This window comes from Amia ocellicauda, chromosome 14, assembly GCF_036373705.1.
Source record: "Amia ocellicauda isolate fAmiCal2 chromosome 14, fAmiCal2.hap1, whole genome shotgun sequence".
Classification (NCBI taxonomy): Eukaryota; Metazoa; Chordata; class Actinopteri; order Amiiformes; family Amiidae; genus Amia; species Amia ocellicauda.
This window is the reverse complement of record NC_089863.1, coordinates 3,510,726-3,530,593: the sequence shown is the minus strand read 5'-3', so window position 1 is coordinate 3,530,593 and position 19,868 is coordinate 3,510,726. Positions and strand designations below refer to the sequence as shown.

General features: G+C 42.4%; 1 protein-coding gene across 2 annotated transcripts; it reads right to left on the bottom strand.

Annotated features, from left to right (window-relative positions):
* Positions 1–1,706: 1,706 nt before the first annotated feature.
* On the bottom strand, positions 1,707–18,166 carry LOC136768323 (NXPE family member 3). 2 transcript variants are annotated; one of them, XM_066722467.1, is made up of 6 exons: positions 18,061–18,166; positions 14,511–14,574; positions 4,329–5,116; positions 4,041–4,111; positions 3,220–3,426; positions 1,707–2,969 (listed from the first exon to the last, which is right to left on the bottom strand). In XM_066722467.1, the coding sequence occupies exons 2-6, from the start codon at positions 14,559–14,561 to the stop codon at positions 2,437–2,439; spliced, it is 1,650 nt and encodes a 549-aa protein (XP_066578564.1). In that variant the 5' UTR covers positions 14,562–14,574; positions 18,061–18,166; the 3' UTR covers positions 1,707–2,436. The 2 variants fall into 2 exon arrangements, with proteins under 2 accessions (XP_066578564.1, XP_066578565.1); XM_066722468.1 differs by having other exon boundaries at positions 14,511–14,586; positions 18,061–18,155.
* Between the last annotated feature and the right edge of the window lie 1,702 nt (positions 18,167–19,868).

Below are 19,868 nucleotides of genomic sequence, written 5' to 3'. Positions count from 1 at the left end.
CTACAGCCCCCACAATGTCTTGCTGTCTCTACTCTATAGGTTTTGCTGACCTGTGTCACTCCAATGATCTGTGTGAGCTGTAGTTCTTGAACCAAATTCAGACAAACATACACACCCACAGTACAACAATTAACATCACCATTATCATCATTATCATCATAATAATAACAACATGTGTGCTGATTGTTCTGCATGACATAGTCCTGTGTTTGAATATGATTATTAAAAAATACATAAGGAAGTAATTACTCCTATTTCTAGATTATTGAAGACAAAACAGTATGTAATTAATTAATTAATTAAGTAAGTAAGAGTTAATTATCCTAGTTTGCATATTTTACATATCATTGTCCCACAGTGTTTGTTTGTGTAACTGAATTGTCAAGCTAAGGATGTGGAGGGGTGGGATGATATATCACAGAGTGTAATAATTTAAATGGTAGCCCATATTTTGGACCTATGGACCTATGACCACTGAACTCTCCTGCCATCTTGATCCAAACTGGGATTGGCTAATATTCAGTTGTGGGCCAACGCTTGGCAGATGAAATTCAATGTGGACGAGTGCAAGGTATTACATGCAGGTAACAAAATTACACTATGGGAGGAATAGAACTAGAAGAAGTTTCGCATGAGAAAGACCTAGGAGTCTATGTGGACTCCTCACTTTCTTCATCCAAACAATGTGGGGAAGCAATAAAAAAGGCAAACACAATGTTAGGGTATATTGTCAAAAGTGTAGAATTGAGAACAAGGGCAGTGCTGTTCAGACTGTACAATGCACTAGTTAGAGCTCGTCTGGATACTGTGGACAGTTCTGGGCTCCACAGTTCAAGAAAGATATCGCTGCTCTAGAGGCAGTTCAGAGGAGAGCAACCAGACTTATTCCAGGTCTGAAGGGAATGTCCTAGTGAGAGACAGAGGACCTGAACCTTTTCACCCTGGAACAGAGGAGACTACGTGGGGACTTGATCCAAGTCTTCAAAATCATGAAAGGCATCGACTTACGTTACGGTGGTGCACAAGAACGTGGTGTAATCTTTGAACCCTTGTTTAAGCCCAATAAGCTTCAGTATCGAGGCACCAGAGTTGCTAGTGTAGGTAATAAAACAGACTTGGGGAAATTCAACCCTGGTAATATTCCAGTTTAAAGTTGCCTTTGCCTCAAATGTTCTTGGGTATTGTCCTAATTCACAGGAGGTAAACACAGAGGGAAAACAAAAGGTTGGTGAGGAAACCGCTTGTTTACCAGTCGTATCAATAGCAGATCAAAAGCTATTGATAAGGACGAGTAAGTTGACAGTCTGTTTAGCATGCTATTGGGGGGGTTAAGGTAATCTTACGGGTGAAGGTAATCAGTCGCTACATTGGAATGTGGGAGAGCAGATTGAGGGCTCCATTGTCATATTGTATGCTAATAGGCAGCTGCAATTGTAAACTCTGCTGGGTGGGGTCACTCTGGAAGATGGAGTTGGACAGGGGCTCAACTCATAAAAGCTGACTTGTCCATCAATTCTTGGTACCAGTTTTGCTTTGCTGTATACCGGTATACTTGTATACTGTGATCTATACTCTGGACTCTAATAAATCACATTGAACCTGAACTGTCTTCCAGTCACTTGTACAGGAGGTTCCACTTTCTTACACTAGTGTTAAAGATGGGCGAGAGGCACCGAAAACCAGATGAAAAGAATGACTCAAAAAAGAAAAATATACCATTTTTATTTTCATCATCATTTTGCACAAGCATCGAATGTCACAACCAGTTAAATCCTCATTGATTGTTCCCATGATCCACAGTTTTTTCTAATTCGTAATTTTGATTTGTACTGATAACTTTTTGCAAGTTGTAATCATATTTTTGTACAAACAGTTCTTACTAATACAGATCTTTTTCACAGTGATGTCCCTCCAATAATATTCTTATTTTTCATTGATGTCATGCCACTCCTCTACTTGTAACATCCTGATGCCAACAAGCAAACTATTATTCGAAACTCAATTAATTTGTTGCAAATTCCATCAATTATACATATAACAGGTCAAAAACAAATAAGCAAAAATTACGCATACATACTACTCCCACTACTGCTATTACTACAAATAAATAAAATGTGATACAATATATGAAAGCTACATATTGAAGTTATTGTCTAGTTCAAATAGCTCCGCCATCACAAGATTTCCATGTGGAAAAGCACCAAAAAACAAAAAAGTAAACATTAATAACAAAATAAATTAAAATACAATGAAGCAATGCTGTTGAAAAACAAACTCTACCATAAAGAGATCGCATTAGAGAAACCCAGGGGAGGTGCCAAGGGGAACGGGAGATTTTGCAGTGAACCTGATGAGGGAGAGGGCCGCCCAGATGTCCTGTCCTGTCCCGGCTCAATCAGAGATGGTTCCTGCTCTGTGGGACACCCTCAAGGAGCTTCACTGGGGACAGATGAAGGACAGGAACAGGTCAACTTCGTTCTGGATGATGATGGGCTTGGGGTGGATCTGGTCCGGGGTGTAGTGGCAAGAGGTCATCTGCCAGACATCGATGAAGACAACAGGGAGGCCCTGGAACATCCACCTGAGCGCGATGTTCAGCTGCAGGATCAGCCAGTCGCTGGTGAAGGCATCCTTGTAGCCGGTGTTGCCAGACTTGATGATCACGAGGGTCTCAGGGCTCCGGCGCAGCAGCGAGCGCACCGCCTCTCGGATGATGGCGACCCGGCGGACGTAGGTGACCAGCGTGAAGCTGCTGAAGTGCGCACAGAGGTTGAAGACAACCACGGTTTGGCTTTCTTCAGCCAGCCCATCTATCTCGTTGGCGATGTAGTGCAGCTGCGCCCTCGGGATCTTGTGTGTTCGGTAGGGCAGACCGTGAGTTCGCCAGCGCATGAACACATTGTTACTGGTGTCCACTGCCATCCTAGGCCCCGACGGATGTTTGTTTTGGGGATTCATGAGCTTGAGAGCTAGAGGAAGGGAGGATGGTACAGTTATTCCAATGTAGTAAGAGAGAGAGAAAGAGAGACAGATGCAGGGAAAGGTCTTGCAAACTGTACAGAAAGGGAGTTGAAGGGGGTGAGACAAGAGCAAGAGAGAGAGGGATTGAGGACATGAGAGAAGCAGAGAAAGAGAGAGGAGGCCACAGGGAGCGTGAGAAAGGAGGCCACAGGGAGGTTGAGAGTGGTGTATCGGTGTGTTGGTGTTTTGGGCTCTTACTGGGTGCATTCTTCCACAGGTAATCGAACCACTGGCGCAACGTGGAGTCACCCATCATGTACAGCTGCTTGTCCCGTAGACAGTCGGCTTTCTGCTCTGCGCTGGGGAAACTGCGAGCGGAACAGACCAGCGAGGTCCAGCGGTCCTGGAAATAGAACCCGGCCGGAACCGGAGTGTCCAAACCGGGAGCGCACTTCTGCTCCTGTCCTGGGGAGAAACACAGACAGTCTCAGACACAGAGAGAGGGAGGTGGGTAAGAAGGAAAAACACACACACACATTGTAATGAGGAAGCAGCCAGGGGTTGTGGACACAGGTGTGGGTCAAAGGCAGATGCAAAGAACGGTGGAGGGGTCACGAGCTGGTAGTCAGGGCAATGGAGAAAATACAAGGGTCATTGTCGATAAAACATGCAGGTTGTCAAAAAACGGGCAAACGGATATATAGAGGAGATCCAGAAGACGAGGTCGAGAGAGAGAAGGCAATGGTCACGAACACTGGGAAACAATGCAAGGGCATACACACTCAGTAATGTCACTCGAAGAGGAAACAAGATTTTGCAAAGAAGGGTGGAAACAAAGGGGAATAAATACTGTTAGCTGAAGAACTAGGGGAACAAGAGACAGGTGTGCTAATGGGCAGAGATTCAAGGATCAATGAACCTATTATGAGATAAAAGGGAACAAGGAGCCAGGGAGAGAACCCAAAGACCAAAAAACCGCACCATCTGGTGGGAAACTGGAGAGGTTCAGGGCAAAGACATCACACACACACACACACACACACACACACACAAACACACACAGGTAAAGTCATACTTACTGCTTTCTGTGTCCAAGGGCAGGATGTGGATTATGGGGTCAGTTCCTGATATCTCAATGTCAGTTAACTTCCTGTTGGGAAGAATCAGTATAAAGTCTAAAAACCTTCAGAAATGAGCATGGTCATGGTAATGTGCTGCTGAAATTCTCTGGGCTTCACTTCACTTTTACACTTCACTTAAAATGTCACTAAGTTGTGAACTACACAGCTACACACATTATGTGAGATTTGACCTTGAGGAGATTTGACTCCTCAGGTCTCACACTGGGCATCTCCACAGAGACTCACGTGTCCAGAAGACTCTTGTCCAGGTCGGTCAGTTTTGCATTGTAGCCCCCCGTGCGGTGGTAGGTGAGGGTGTGGCAGGGCAGGGCAGCTGGTTTCTGGCAGAACCACATCTCCCCAGTTGCAGGGTCCTTGTACTCACAGCAGCAGCGTGAGATGCTCCTCTGGGCGTTGCAGACTGCAAGTTCCGATTTGTTCCCCTCCTCGAAATATCCCCAGAAGGACACCCTGTTGGGGTCGTCCTCCCTGAGCCGGAGCAGCACCTGCACGGCTTCACTGGAGTGAATCAGCCGCAGGGAGATCCAGGCCTGGCCGGGCCACAGGAGGGAGAACTGGACCGTGTAGGTCCCGTTGTGGTGATCCTGCACCGAGCCGTAAGTGCTGGCTTTGAGCTCAGGGGAGTGCAGACGGGCCTGGAAGAAGTCCCCTCCATAGCTTTTGGGATTCCCAGAAAAATCTCTGGCCACCAGAGTTACGTTCACAGTGTCCCCAACTGTGTAATTGTCCCTCAGGTTCTCCACATTGTAGAAGCAGTGTCTGGGGTCTGTGGTGTCCTTCAGGGAGGTTACAGGCCTGTCTGGGGACGGCCAGCGAAGAGCATCCCTGAGAGCCTGCCACTCCTCTGGGCTGAGGTGGGTGTCGTTCGCTGAGGGAGGCGGCGGGGTCAAGGTCTGAGTTGGACAGCTGTGGTTTGTGCCGGAGTGGATCTGGTCCCACTGATGTTGGGAGAGGGGGCTGGGCAGCTTTATACTCTGGGGTTGAGTCACTGCCTCCCAACTGTACAAATATACCTTGATGGAATACAGGAGACACAGAAGCACAGAAAATAGATACATAAATAAGAACATAAGAAAGTTTTCAAACGAGAGGAGGCCATTTGACCCATCGTGCTCGTTTTGTGTCCATTAATCTAAGTGATCCAAGGATCCTATCCAGTCTATTTTTAAATGTTCCCAAATTTTCAGCTTCTACCACATCGCTGGGGAGTTTGTTCAGATTGTGACGCCTCTCTGTGTGAAGAAGTGTCTCCTGTTTTCTGTCTTGAATGCCTTGAAGCCCAATTTCCATTTGTGTCCCCGGGTGCGTGTGTCCCTGCTGATCTGGAAAAGCTCCTCTGGTTTGATGTGGTCGATGCCTTTCATGATGTTGAAGACTTGGATCAAGTCCCCACGTAGTCTCCTCTGTTCCAGGGTGAAAAGGTTCAGGTCCTCAGTCTCTCAGTAGGACTTTCCCTTCAGACCTGGAATAAGTCTGGTTGCTCTCCTCTGAACTGCCTCTAGAGCAGCGATATCTTTCTTGAAGTGTGGAGCCCAGAACTGCACACAGTATCCAGATGAGCTCTAACTAGTGCATTGTACAGTCTGAACATCACTGCCCTTGTTCTCAATTCTACACTTTTGACAATATACCCTAACATTGTGTTTGCCTTTTTTATTGCTTCCCCACACTGTTTGGATGGAGAAAGTGAGGAGTCCACATAGACTCCTAGGTCTTTCTCATGCAATACTTCATCTAGTTCTATTCCTCCCATAGTGTAATTATAGTGGACATTTCTGTTACCTGCATGTAATACCTGCATATTATCTAAGTCCCTTTGAATAGCCTGTGCTGCCAAGATTGTATTTTAGTATTATCTCCATTAATATAGATTAGAAAAAGCACAGGCCCTAGTACTGATCCCTGTGGAACTTCACTAACAACCTCACTCCAGTTAGAAGCAACTCCTCTAATCGACACCCTCTGTTTCCTATACATCAACCAGTTCATAATCCATCTACTTACATTACCCTGAATGCTTACAGCTTCCAATTTGAGGATCAGTCTTTGGTGTGGAACCTTATCAAAAGCTTTTTGGAAATCTAAGTATATCATATCATATGCTTTCACCTGATCTACAGCTGCAGTTGCATGTTCAAAGACCTCTAATAAATTAGTAAGACATGATCTGCCTCGTCTAACCCCATGTTGACTATCTCCAAGAATATGTTTTTTATTAAGATGCTCCTCTATTTTCTGTCTAATCATTTGTTCCAACATTTTACAGGTGATGCAGGTGAGACTGATTGGTCTGTAATTTCCTGGCTCAGTTTTGTCCTCTTTCTTGTGGATTGGTTTGACATTTGCTGTCTTCCAGTCAGTTGGCACATCCCCTGTTCTAAGTATCATTTGGAATATTTGAGTTAGTGGCCTATAAATAATTTTCCTCATTTCTTTAAGTACTGTTGGAAATATCCCATCTGGCCCAGGTGATGTGTGTGTTTTTAATTCTGCTAGTCCCTTTAGTACCTCCTCCTCATTTATCCTGATCTCTCTTAGGATTTGACTGGACTGATTGTCAACCTGTGGCATGTTATCCCTTTTTAATTTTGTAAAAACTTCAGTGAAATACTCATTTAGAACATTTGCCACATCTTGTTCTTTTTCTAAGATACTTCAATTTTTGCCCTTAATCTGTTTCACTTCCTCCTTCATTGACCTCTTGCTGTTGTAATATTGAAAAAAGCTCTTTGCATTGGTTTTAGCTCCAAGAGCTATGTTTCTTTCTATTTCCCTATTTGCTTTCCTGATCCCTTGCTTAAGATCTCTTTGCAGCTCAACATATTCTTTGTATTTTGTTTAATCTGTCCCTTTTGTATGCGCTATACAACATTTTCTTTCTCTTGATATTTTTTGGATACTTCTATTAAACCATGTTGACCAATGTTTTTTTCTCCTGAACCTCAAGTAGTATATTCTTAAAATATAACCATCCATTTTCAACTGACTCTGTATCCAATGTGCTCCTGTCTACCTCTTCTAAGTGCTGCCTCATATCTTCAAGGTTTGCTTTTCTTAAATTTTAGACCATTGTTTTGGACTTGGTCCGTGTTTTTTGAAAGAATGCCTCAAAGCTAACCATATTGTGACCACAGTTTTCCATTGGTTCTCTAACTAGTGTCCCTCTGACTCTTTCTTGGTCATTTGAAAAGATCAAATCAATGCAAGGTCTCTATCTGGTTGGTTCCCTGACAAACTGATTAAAAAGCAGTCATTTACCATCTCAACCATTTCTATTTCTTGGCTTTCCCAGTCTATTTTTGGGAAATTGAAATCCCCCATTATAACAGCCACATCCTTGCTACATGCAGTCCTGATTACTCTGAACAGTGCAACATCTGAATATCTGAGTTGGGTGGTATGTAACACACTCCTACCACTAATCCTCCAGATCTGTTGTTCAGTTTGACCCACAAAAATTCTGTTCCGTTACTGGGATATCATTTGAGTTCTTCTGCCTCAATGTCATTTTTCACATATAATGCTACCCCACCACCTCTTTGACTTTGCCTGTCTCTCCTAAACTGTATGTATCCTTCCATCTTGTATTCATCCCCATCATTTTCTGTAAGCCATGTTTCTGTCACTCCTACAACATCATAGTCACACGCCAGCACTGTGGCTTCTAGTTCTACCATCTTGTTCCTTATACTCCTGGCATTGAGGTACAAACATTTCAGGACTTTCCTAATAGCAGTTTCCCTTGGTTTTCTTTCCTTAGAGGAACATCTCCCATTGTCAGAGCTCCCTGCCCCCCTGGTCCCTAGTTTAAAAGATTATAAATTTCTCTGCACATACGCTCTCCCAATGCATTACCCCCCCTTCTGTTTAGATGTAGACCGTCCGGTTTGTACAGGTCCCATCTATCCCAGAAGAAAGACCAATGCTCCATAAACCTAAACCCCTCTTCCCTACACCAAGCTTTCAACCACATGTTAAAAACTTTCTAATCTCAGCCTGTCTCCCTGGCCTGGCACGTGGTACCGGAAGTATTTCTGAGAAAACTACCGTGGAGGTTCTGCTCTTTAGTTTTGTTACTAACTCTTTAAATGTGTCTTGCAGAACCTCTGTCCTACCTTTTCCTATGTCATTGGTTCCAATGTGGACCATGACCACTGGATTCCCCCCGGCTTTGGCCAGTAGCCCGTCTACTAGTATAGGGAGATCTGCAACCTGAGCACCAGGCAGGCAAGATACCATGCAGGTCTCCTTGTCACTAGAACACACTGTGTGATCTACACCTCTAAGAATTGAGTCTCCTACTATAACTACCGTCCTCTTCTGGGGGGGAGTGGGTACCATGGTGCTCTGGTGCTCAACTGACCCCCCATCACCCTCTGAGCTGTCACTGTCCAACTCGGTGTCCAGCAGTTGGAACCTGTTGGGCAATTCTAGCTCTTGGGGTTGTGCACGCCCTTTTCTGCAGTTACGACCCACTGTAACCCAGCAGTTCTCTACGCTGTCCTTCTCTACAGTCTCAACTCTCCTAGGTTTTGCCTGCACACCATCTCTCTCATGGGGTGATTGACCAATTCTTCTATATCCCTAATACAGCGCCGATCGACAAGCTGAGCCTCAACATTACAAACCTTGATCTTTAGGACTTCAATCTGCTGAAAACGTTCACAAATTAAACCTTCTTAGAAGAGTTCATCCAGGAAGGCAATCATTCTACAAACCTGACACTGTAGTGGCCACATGCTTCTAAATGTTAGTTTTTTAGTCTCTTGGTTCCTGTTCCCTAGTCAACTGCTTAACTTTTTGTGAACGACAAACAGTGCAGCTCTTTCTCAACAGCTGCTTTAAGTAGCTTTTGTCTACCTGCCACCAATTCACACCTAACTGGCCACACCTGGCTCCACCTGCAACAGAATTCCTGCTAGTCCTTGACTAAATCTCCTTTCTACAACTGATTTACTTTCACCAACTCAGCAGCTAAACTGAATTGACCTCAATTTAGACAAACTACAGACAATGTTAACTTCAATTAAGGCAAACTTAAAACAAAATGAGGAATGCTAGGATTGGTCTGAAACTAGGAAGAAAACAAGATGGCTGCCTCTCACCTGTACTCTTCTGTGTCTGTCTGTGGCAACTTATAAAAATATAAATTTGTAGCAGCAGCTTTGCCGATATTTCCAACTGAATATAGTAATGTGCCTTTAGCAAGAAAGCGCAGCCCATAGTCTGCGTTACTGTCAAAGCAGGCTGCACCAGGTGGTTTGGTAATGTACAGGTGAAGTACATTTAACACATAAATTAAAACCTGCCAACTGCATTAATTCAAATGCATAGTTTTTACTTCTCCAGCTGTCGGGAAGGCCAGATGATCATGAATTTCTTGAACAGAAAGCATTGATATGTTCATTTTGATGGCAAGAAGCACGTTATCAATCAATATTTTGATTTGTTCAGGGTTTGACCTATTGGTGATGTCAATACGCTGTAAATCATACAACCTTATTTTGGCAAATATACCTTCTTAACTGGTCAATTTAGTCTTGTGTTAAAGGACTTAAGGAGACAGCTTTGAAGTTCTGTGTTTTACAACTTGTGCTCAACAAAGTACGACAGATAACACGTCCATGCTGGAAGGCCCCCCCAACTGACAGATGGCCTGCATGCCATCTGCATCACATTTCGATTGAAGATTTTTTAAATTTTGTGAAACTCAGACATTCAAGGTACTTTATATATTCCACAGACCAGGGCAACAAACCCAAATACAATCTACATGCTGCTAACAGAAGTGTTACCCAGCTTCTCCCTCAGTTTGATAACAAACAATAAAAGGTGACTCAAACTTAATGACACTTAAGTAATTCTACCTCAGAACCAAAACATGTTCAAGCCATGTTTGGTCTTAAAAGAAAGACCATTAGCTAAAACAACCATTTGACCATTTATATTTCACATACAATGCAACATTAACATTTGGTAAAATAAGTATTCACACATCTTAATTGATCCTCCACTGACATGGGCATCAGACCAGCCCCCCCATGAATTCCAAAACGACTCAAAGGAACACCTGGCTTGTTTGGTATCAACTGTAATGTCCTGCTTTGAGGGACTTAAAAATGTAATTGATGGAACTAAAACTTGACAATATAGAGAGTTAGAAACTCTAGGTAACATGTGAACCATTTTCACATTCCTTAAAGCCATCACATCCCCAATACACATTCTGTAGGAATCAAGGAAGAGGAATGACATAGACTGCTTTGATTCGAATTTCAATTTTATTACCCCAAACCTGACCAATCAGAAGTGTGGAAGGAAAGAGATTAGAATTTCTTTGTCTAAAATGTATAAAAACAGAAAGCTAAAACTAGCAATTCGGAGTGGCACAATCTGGAGTGGAACAACCTGGGAGAAGAAACCAAGGAGACGAAATCCTGAAGACTGAATGGAACCAGAACCAGAACGTCTCCACCAAAAACCTGAAAGCTTTGCACCTGAAAACCTGAAAGTCGACACAGTCTGCCGGCCCTCCCCACTTTCGACCGTCTGCATAACTGAATCTCAGTAAACCACACAGGTAGTATATTTCGTGTACTAGTCAAGAATTAGGTAAACCACAATTACATGAAACCTAGTTGTGTATGAGATCCAAATTGCAGGAACGGCTAGCGTAATCATAATACTTGTTTGTTATTTTACATGTTTTGTGCATCGAGTCAAAACTTGAGTATTGGATAGATCTCCTCTCACTCTTACTTTTAATATTATGAACCCTGCCTGTCTCTATCCAATCTTTGCAAATACATGTTGTCTATTCACATTTTTAATAAACATATATCCTATTTGAACGAAACAGCCTCAAGGTAGACGAGGCAGATCATGTCTTACTAATTTATTCAAATTCTTTGAACTGCAGCTGTAGATCATGTGAAAGCATATGATATGATATACTTAGATTTCCAAAAAGTTTGCTTTTTAATCTATATTAATGATCTGGACTCTGGGATAGTTAGAAACTTGTCAAATTTGCAGATGATACTAAAATAGGTGGCTCAGCAGATACAATCTCGGCAGCACAGGCTATTCAAAGGGACTTAGATAATATTCAGTTGTGGGCCGACACCTGGCAGATGAAATTCAATGTGGACAAGTGCAAGGTATTACATGCAGGTAACAAAAATGTCCACTATAATTACACTAAGGGAGGAATAGAACTAGATGAAGTATCGCATGAGAAAGACCTAGGAGTCTATGTGAACTCCTCACTTTCTCCATCCAAACAATGTGGGGAAGCAATAAAAAAGGCAAACACAATGCTAGGGTATATTGTCAAAAGTGTAGAATTGAGAACAAGGGCAGTGATGTTCAGACTGTACAATGCACTAGTTAGAGCTCATCTGGATACTGTGGACAGTTCTGGGCTCCACACTTCAAGAAAGATATCGCTGCTCTAGAGGCAGTTCAGAGGAGAGCAACCAGACTTATTCCAGGTCTGAAGGGAATGTCCTACTGAGAGACTGAGGACCTGAACCTTTTCACCCTGGAACAGAGGAGACTACGTGGGGACTTGATCCAAGTCTTCAAAATCATGAAAGGCATCGACCACATCAAACCAGAGGAGCTTTTCCAGATCAGCAGGGACACACGCACCCGGGGACACAAATGGAAATTGGGCTTCAAGGCATTCAAGACAGAAAACAGGAGACACTTCTTCACACAGAGAGGCATCACAATCTGAACAAACTCCCCAGCGATGTGGCTGAAGTGACAATATGAGAACATTTAAAAATAGACTGGATAGGATCCTTGGATCACTTAGATATTAATGGACACCAAACGAGCACGATGGGGTGAATGGCCTCCTCTCGTTTGTAAACTTTCTTATGTTCTTATGTTCCTAAGGTTAATTCATGCAGACCAACCTCACCGCTGATCTGAATTCGTATTAGTAAAGTATTGTGGTAACTTGCGCATCAACCCGGTCTTGTTTTCAGAGGACTTGACTGCTGTGAGTTGTATGTGTGGGGAGTCACTAGATAACAGGACTTTTTTCAGCAATTATTATATCTTTGGATATTGATACCAGATAAAATGGAAACTCTATTTTAAAGTCCTAATACAGTCAAAAGTACTTACTAATAAAACAATAACTGTAATGATAAATTAAAACAATTTGTCCATTGCAACATTTTGGCTGTATCTTATCAGATCAGCATCCTTTCATTTCACTGTTTACTATTTAACTATTTACAACACTTTTCTCTCTCTCAACTCCCCAAGAAGCTGGTTAATTGAAGTTCCATGCTTTCAATTATATGATGTTTTCCCAGCATCAATGTGACCTTTTTGTGTTAAGTGGGTTTTTATGTAGTCAAGTTTCCACTCGGTCCACGTTTTCCCGGCGGAAAACTCTCCTTTGATTTTAGCTTCAGAGCACAATTTGCATGCGACCCCACTAGCTCCGTAGCTAAATATGTCAGACATTTTAACTGTGTTACAAGGACCATCACTTGTATCTATTTGAACTATTTCATTCAGCCATTCTTGTTTGAATGTCAAACTAACCTTTTTCTTAAGAGGTTGTAGAGGTATCATTTCTTCTTTTAGTTTCTCCATTGCTGTTCACTGGACGTTTGCCTACTCAGTAGCTAGTACGTTTTTGTGCTGCGCGGGACCTTCAACCAGTCTGTGCGGCCGGGCACAAGCGAAGCTTAGAGGGAACATTGATACACAACTATTTTGTATTATTTATTATAATGTATGTTTTTCATTTATACATTAATTTGAGACTATAACCCTAATAATTAAGTTTTATACAATTAGTCAGGACAGCTGGCAGTGAGGGCTGAAGGCTACTTAAAATAGGTTTCATATTAGATTTATATATTAGTTGGTGCAGTGTTAGGGAACAGCACTGCAAACCTAGTGATCTGGGTTTGATTCCTGATTATTATTATTTTAAAATATATCATTTCCTGGAGTTAAACAGTATCAGAGTAGAAATAACAAGGTGATTAATAAGGATTTTAGATTCTGCTAATTAGAATTGCATTTCAATAACACGGTTCAGGGAACATGAACTAGCAGCAAATCAGACAGAGAAAGGCAAATTCATTCATTAATACCCAGTTATTTGAATTCAGCCAAACTTAATGTAAGAAATCAGTAATAATAATAATAAGGATAAAAAAATAACACATTTATAAATTAGATTTGTCAGAAGGACTGACCTTCCATATGTAAGCACTGTATTTTCAAAAGCTTTCTAATTGTTCATTCTACTCTGATACCGTTTAACTCCAGAAAATCATATATTTAAAAAATATGTACACATAGGAAAATAACAAATACTGATCAGGGATTGAACCCAGACTGCTAGGTTTGCTGTTCCTTAACCACTGCACCAACTGATAAACAAATCTAGTATGAAACCTACTTCAGCCATCACTGCCAGCTGTTGTGACTTGTTGTATAAAACTGAATTATTGAACATACAAACATACAATATAATAAATAATACAAAATAGTTGTGTATGTGTGTGTGTATATATATATTTATGTAGCCTGCCTACTATATATACGCATATGTGTGTTCTATGGCTCTACAATAAGTGAATGCACTCATGGTTACAAATGCTCAGGTGGGGAACGTATAATGATGGGGACAAACTGTCATGGACCCGTGTGTAACAGGGCAAACAATCCAAGAGGGCAAATCCTAAAGGCAGACCAGAGGTCAGTCGATTTCCAGGCAAAACCAGCAAAAAAAGCTGTCAGGGAATCAGAGTACAAAGGTCAGGGCCCAGAAAGGCATAGGAATATAGCATGTTCGGAATGGACTGTCAAAGATAAGGCAAGGAGGATAACTGGGGAATAGGGAAGAGAAGATGAGAGAACGGGATTCAGAAACTTTTTTCGTTCAAGGTTCATGCAGTTTAATACAGACAACAGTGACCATAAGCCTTTGCCAAGATTTATTTTCTGATATAGGTTAGAGATGGCACTCTTCTAATTTCTGCAATCATATACACCGATCAGCCATAACATTATGACCACCTGCCTAATATTGTGACCGGGAACACCCCACAAGAGCTGCAGTTTTGGAGATGCTCTGACCCAGTCATCTAGCCATCACAATTTGGCCCTTGTCAAAGTCGCTCAGATCCTTACGCTGCCCATTTTTCCTGCTTCTAACACATCAACTTTGAGGACAAAATGTTCACTTGCTGCCTAATATATCCCACCCACTGACAGGTGCCATGATAACGAGATTATCAGTGTTATTCACTTCACCTGTCAGTGCATAATGTTATGGCTGATCGGTGTATATTGAAAGGCTATATCAATTAAAGTAAAAGATTGAGTTCTGTTAGTTTTAGTTAGTAATAATAATGACAGACTTACCCCAAAAAGACACACAGCCATTAAAGACAGAATGAACACTTTCTTCATCATTTTCCTGCCGATTCTGGAAGAAAAACTGTTGCATTTACAATATTGCCAGTTGGTTAATTCATCATGTAACGAATGTATTTAAATTTGTAACTAATTTGTCAGAAGTGAATAACTAAAGTGTTCACATTTTCTTCACTAATGTATTTTTCTTCAATGAGGTATCATTAAATACAGGCATACTGTGTGAAGATGCCACAGAAAGGAGTTTATTATTTGTCTGTATTTTAAACAGGACACTGAGCATGTTAATGAGGGAAATAAGTATTTGATCCCCTATCAATCAGCAAGATTTCTGGCTCCCAGGTGTCTTTTATACAGGTAATGAGCTGAGATTAGGAGCACTCTCTTAAAGGGAGTGCTCCTAATCTCAGCTCGTTACCTGTATAAAAGACACCTGTCCACAGACGCAATCAATCAATCAGATTCCAAACTCTCCACCATGGCCAAGACCAAAGAGCTGTCCAAGGATGTCAGGGACAAGATTGTAGACCTACACAAGGCTGGAATGAGCTACAAGACCATCGCCAAGCAGCTTGGTGAGAAGGTGACAACAGTTGGTGTGATTATTCGCAAATGGAAGAAACACAAAATAACTGTCAGTCTCCCTCGGTCTGGGGCTCCATGCAAGATCTCACCTTGTGGAGTTTCAATGATCATGAGAATGGTGAGGAATCAGCCCAGAACTACACGGGAGGATCTTGTTAATGATCTCAAGGCAGCTGGGACCATAGTCACCAAAAAAACAATTGGTAACACACTATGCCATGAAGGACTGAAATCCTGCAGCGCCTGCAAGGTCCCCCTGCTCAAGAAAGCACATGTACAGGCCCATCTGAAGTTTGCCAATGAACATCTGAATGATTCAGAGGAGAACTGGGTGAAAGTGTTGTGGTCAGATGATACCAAAATTGAGCTCTTTGGCATCAACTCAACTCGCCGTGTTTGGAGGAGGAGGAATGACCCCAAGAACACCATCCCCACCGTCAAACATGGAGGTGGAAACATTATGCTTTGGGGGTGTTTTTCTGCTAAGAGGACAGGACAACTGCACCGCATCAAAGGGATGATGGACGGGGCCATGTACCGTCAAATCTTGGGTGAGAACCTCCTTCCCTCAGCCAGGGCATTGAAAATGGGTCGTGGATGGGTATTCCAGCATGACAATGACCCAAAACACACAGCCAAGGCAACAAAGGAGTGGCTCAAGAAGAAGCACATTAAGGTCCTGGAGTGGCCTAGCCAGTCTCCAGACCTTAATCCCATAGAAAATCTGTGGAGGGAGCTGAAGGTTCGAGTTGCCAAACGTCAGCCTCGAAACCTTAATGACTTAATAATGTAAATACGTTATCTAATTAGGCTTAGTTCTGTTCTGCATGTATAAGACATCACCTTTTAAATAACTGTGTGTATTGGATAATACAAATTTTAGCTTCCCACTTTCACATTGACAAAGTGTGACTGTAGCTCTGCTCTTCTGCAGTATAGGTCTACGGCACCAATAACGGGCTCTGAAAACATTGAGGGTTACAGGACGAGGACAGCGAAGGAATGCGCAACACTGGCTACAGGATAAGCGCAAAGGATACTTTTTGGGGAATTAACATTTGTAAGTATAAACACAGATGGACTGATGTCAGGCAGTCATGGTTTTGAACATTGTGCCAACATGGGTATGATGACATTGGCCCAACGCTGCTGTGCTATCAGGGTCTTCCCTGCCCTTGCCTTGACCTGGACATCACTCCGACACACCTGCTCAGACTTTCCCTGTGATACAGCAGCCCGATGCCCTGGGCTCATCGGCTCTCTTGCTCTGATGCACTTTGTTATTAAACTGCTTCCTCATGCTCCTCCTGATATTTTCAACCCACAACCTCTCCTCACAGGCATTCCCCAAGGCTCTGTCCTGGGCCCCCTCCTGTTCTCTCTCTACACTCACTCCCTGGGCCCCCTCATGGTTTCTCCTACCACTTCTACGCAGATGATGCCCAGATCTTCCTGTCTTTTTCCTCCTCTGACCCTCTCGCATCTCTTACTGCTTGTCTGCTATTTCCGCCTGGTTGCACTCGCACCATCTCAAGCCCAACCTCTCCAAATCTGATCTCCTCTTTTTTTTTTTTTTTTCCCCCCCCACTCCTCCTCACCTTCTGCTGACCTCCCCATCTCGATCCCCTTGGAATCCACCACACTCTCTCCTTCTTCCGCTAAAAATCTAGGAGTCACCCTCGATCCTGTGCTCTCCTACACCCAGCACATCACCACGCTGACACGCACCTGCAGGTTCTTCCTGAGCAACATATGCCGGATCCATCCCTTCCTCACCGACTACTCGACTCAGCTGCTAGTCCAGTCACTGGTAATTTAGTCTTTTATTCTCTTGTAAAATTGCACTTCTACAATGTTTTGTCATACTACTTGCTTTGCATTACTAGCACTTGTATTGTTTATTTTGATTTCCCCGTTGCTTCCTCTCCATTAGCTCTTAACATTAGCTCTTGTCTGCACTTACCAGCTTTTACAATCTAGGATGTAAGACTTTTATATTGTTTACTGTATATTTCATATACACTTGTGTAAATTGGAATTTGTAAATTGCATTATGCCTATACTGTATTATTGCCTGGGACAAGGGCGTCTGCTAATAAATAAATAAATAATAACAATTATAATTGTGATGATGGTGACATCTGTTTTGTCATATCCGGCTTCCTCTCAAGCCTCTATCCGAGGACACTGTATTTCTGGTCCTAAGATGGTGAGGTAGTAATCACGTCTGTGTGGTTGATGTCCTCTGCGTTCCACAACGAACATGACTCGGCACAACTGCACCTCGGATGTTACCTTAAGAATGTATGTGAATAACTTTATTAGTATGCTGACAAAAGCATTTTCAAGTGGTTTCCCTCTAGATAGCTAGAACTAATGCAAAAGGTTTCAATCCTATGATATTAATGATTTTAATATTACATAATCGCTTTTTTGTAATATTTCAAAACCTAGGGTGTGCAGCAAGTCAATATATATAAAACAAAAATCAAATGTAAATCATATATATATATTTTAATAGTTTTGTACAGTACTGCACACACGATTAATAAATGCAGTTTACTTCCTTAGCTATTTCTGTTTGTTTAATGTAGAGTACCAGTTGAATGTTTGAGTACACCTGCTGGAAACTGTTTTTTTTTTTTTTTTTTTCTTTGACAATTATACGAAAGTAAAACACTTTCTGTAAATACTGGCAAATGAAAGCACATGTTGCGATGTACAAGACAAAACGGAAGGAGTATCAAAAATGTTCAAGAACATTGAAAATGGTCAGATGATCCTGGATATAAACTCTCGCCAACATGGAGAAATGGTCATTGCAGTTACATTTATTTACCCAGGACGATAGCAGGTAGACTTTATAAATACCCAAGAACCCCTCACCCCCTCTCCAATTCTGACACGTATTTGCTGATGTAAGTAATTGATCTTCATCACAGAATAAACTTACCCCTCTGCGGTGTTGTGCGCACAACTGCCCCACTTCCAAATCAATTGCTTAAAATTAAAAAGACAAACGAGAGGCACTTGCGCAAGACGGGTGAAAGGAATGTGCAATAGCTCCAGGTGTATGTGATCATTCAGGTTCTGTCCTGCCTCCTCGGTGACCTGTAGGCTGTTTACACAATTCAGATGACATTTTGCCTGTTGTCTCTGTCAGTCAGCTCAAACTGAAACTTTCTGCGCCTCCTCAAAGGAAGATATGAAACACTGGCTAAGCATTTCAAACGCGGTACAGTGATGTACATGTGTAATGGGGCTCGTTAGGCACATGATCTCATTACAGACGACTTAACCCGTCTGTAAAACAAAAACCAGGACAGTAATAAAGTGGGGAGCTCTAAACCACACTGGCTGTACATGAACATACATGACTGCACCCCGCCGGCCATCACTACATCCTAATGAAGTCAGAATCGGGATGCGGTGAGACATCGGAAAGACCCTGTGAGTATCCAGACCGTGGGCCCCCAGGTTTCCAGAGCTGAACTGCAGGATAAGAAAATCGCAGCAGGACCACATAGGCCTACTGAAGAGCTCGGTAAATAAAATATTTTTCCTTGCAGGGCAGACAGTGGGCGGCTCTCGTTAAATCAAAGCTGTATGACTTGATTATCGAGCAATACGCATGAAATTACATCAGGAAGGAGAAGAGCCTAGTATTTGTATAAGAGTATTTATTACACAAAGTCCTACATATATATTTTTAAGCCCCACCTCCAATATCACTATAATCCCACACATAATAACCTTAAAATACTAAATGTAGCCACGTTATTGTGTGTTTGCTTTTAATAAAACTATTTGTATGTTATTTATATACAGATGGGAGACACATTAAAGGACAAACCAACATAAAGTGTCTCAGTAAGGTGTTGGCACCACGAGCCGCCAGAACAGCTTCAATGCTCTTGGCACAGATTCTACGGGTCTCTGGACTCTACTGGAGGGATGAACACCATTCTTTCTAAAGATATTCCCTCATTTGGGGGTTTGATGATGGTGGTGGAGAGCGCTGTCTAACACGTCAGTCCAGAATCTCCCATAGGTGTTCAACTGAGTTGAGATCTGGTGACTGTGAAGGCCATAGCATATGATTCACATCATTTTCATACTCAAACCATTCAGTGACCCTCGTGCCCTGTGGATGGGGGGCATTGTCATACTGGAAGAGACCACTCCCATTAGGATAGAAATGTGTCACCATAGGATAAAGGTGATCACTCAGAATAACGGTGTAATTATTTGCAGTGACCGTTCCCTCTAAGGTGACAATGCCCCCCACAGCATAACAGAGCCTCCGGACCCCCTCCCTGTAGGGTCCAGCAGTCAGGCCTGTCCTGTTCTCTTGGTGTCCCACACATGCACTCGCCCACTTGTCGAGAATATGGTGAAGATGTAGACCAGTGCCTATGGTGCCCCAATACTGACCCCTCTTAAAAGGCACTTAGATCCTTTCCTCTTGCCATCTTGATGCAAAATCTAGGTCAACTGGGTCTGCTCAGCATTTGTATACATGCCAGAGCATGATAGGATGTTAATTGCTTAATTGTATCATGCAGTACACCTGTCTGGAGGCACCTGCATTAATTATGTTCCTCCACTCATTTTTCAGGTTTTTCCTTTATATTTGCAAGTTTTGTGTCATTTGCTGTGTATATTCATATAATCTGCTTTAATCTGCCCATCCACCATTTATTGAATATCACACACATCTTAATTTGATCGCAGCAGTGCTGTTGCACAATCAAGACTACG

Excerpts from the sequence above, each read along its gene's own strand:
- LOC136768323 (XM_066722467.1), bottom strand. The coding sequence starts at position 14,561 with ATGATGAAGAAAGTGTTCATTCTGTCTTTAATGGCTGTGTGTCTTTTT. Across the intron at positions 4,112-4,328 it reads GACAAGAGTCTTCTGGACAC|GAAGTTAACTGACATTGAGA; the intron begins GTGAGTCTCTGT and ends TCTTCCCAACAG. Across the intron at positions 3,427-4,040 it reads GCCCTTGGACACAGAAAGCA|GACAGGAGCAGAAGTGCGCT; the intron begins GTAAGTATGACT and ends GTTTCTCCCCAG.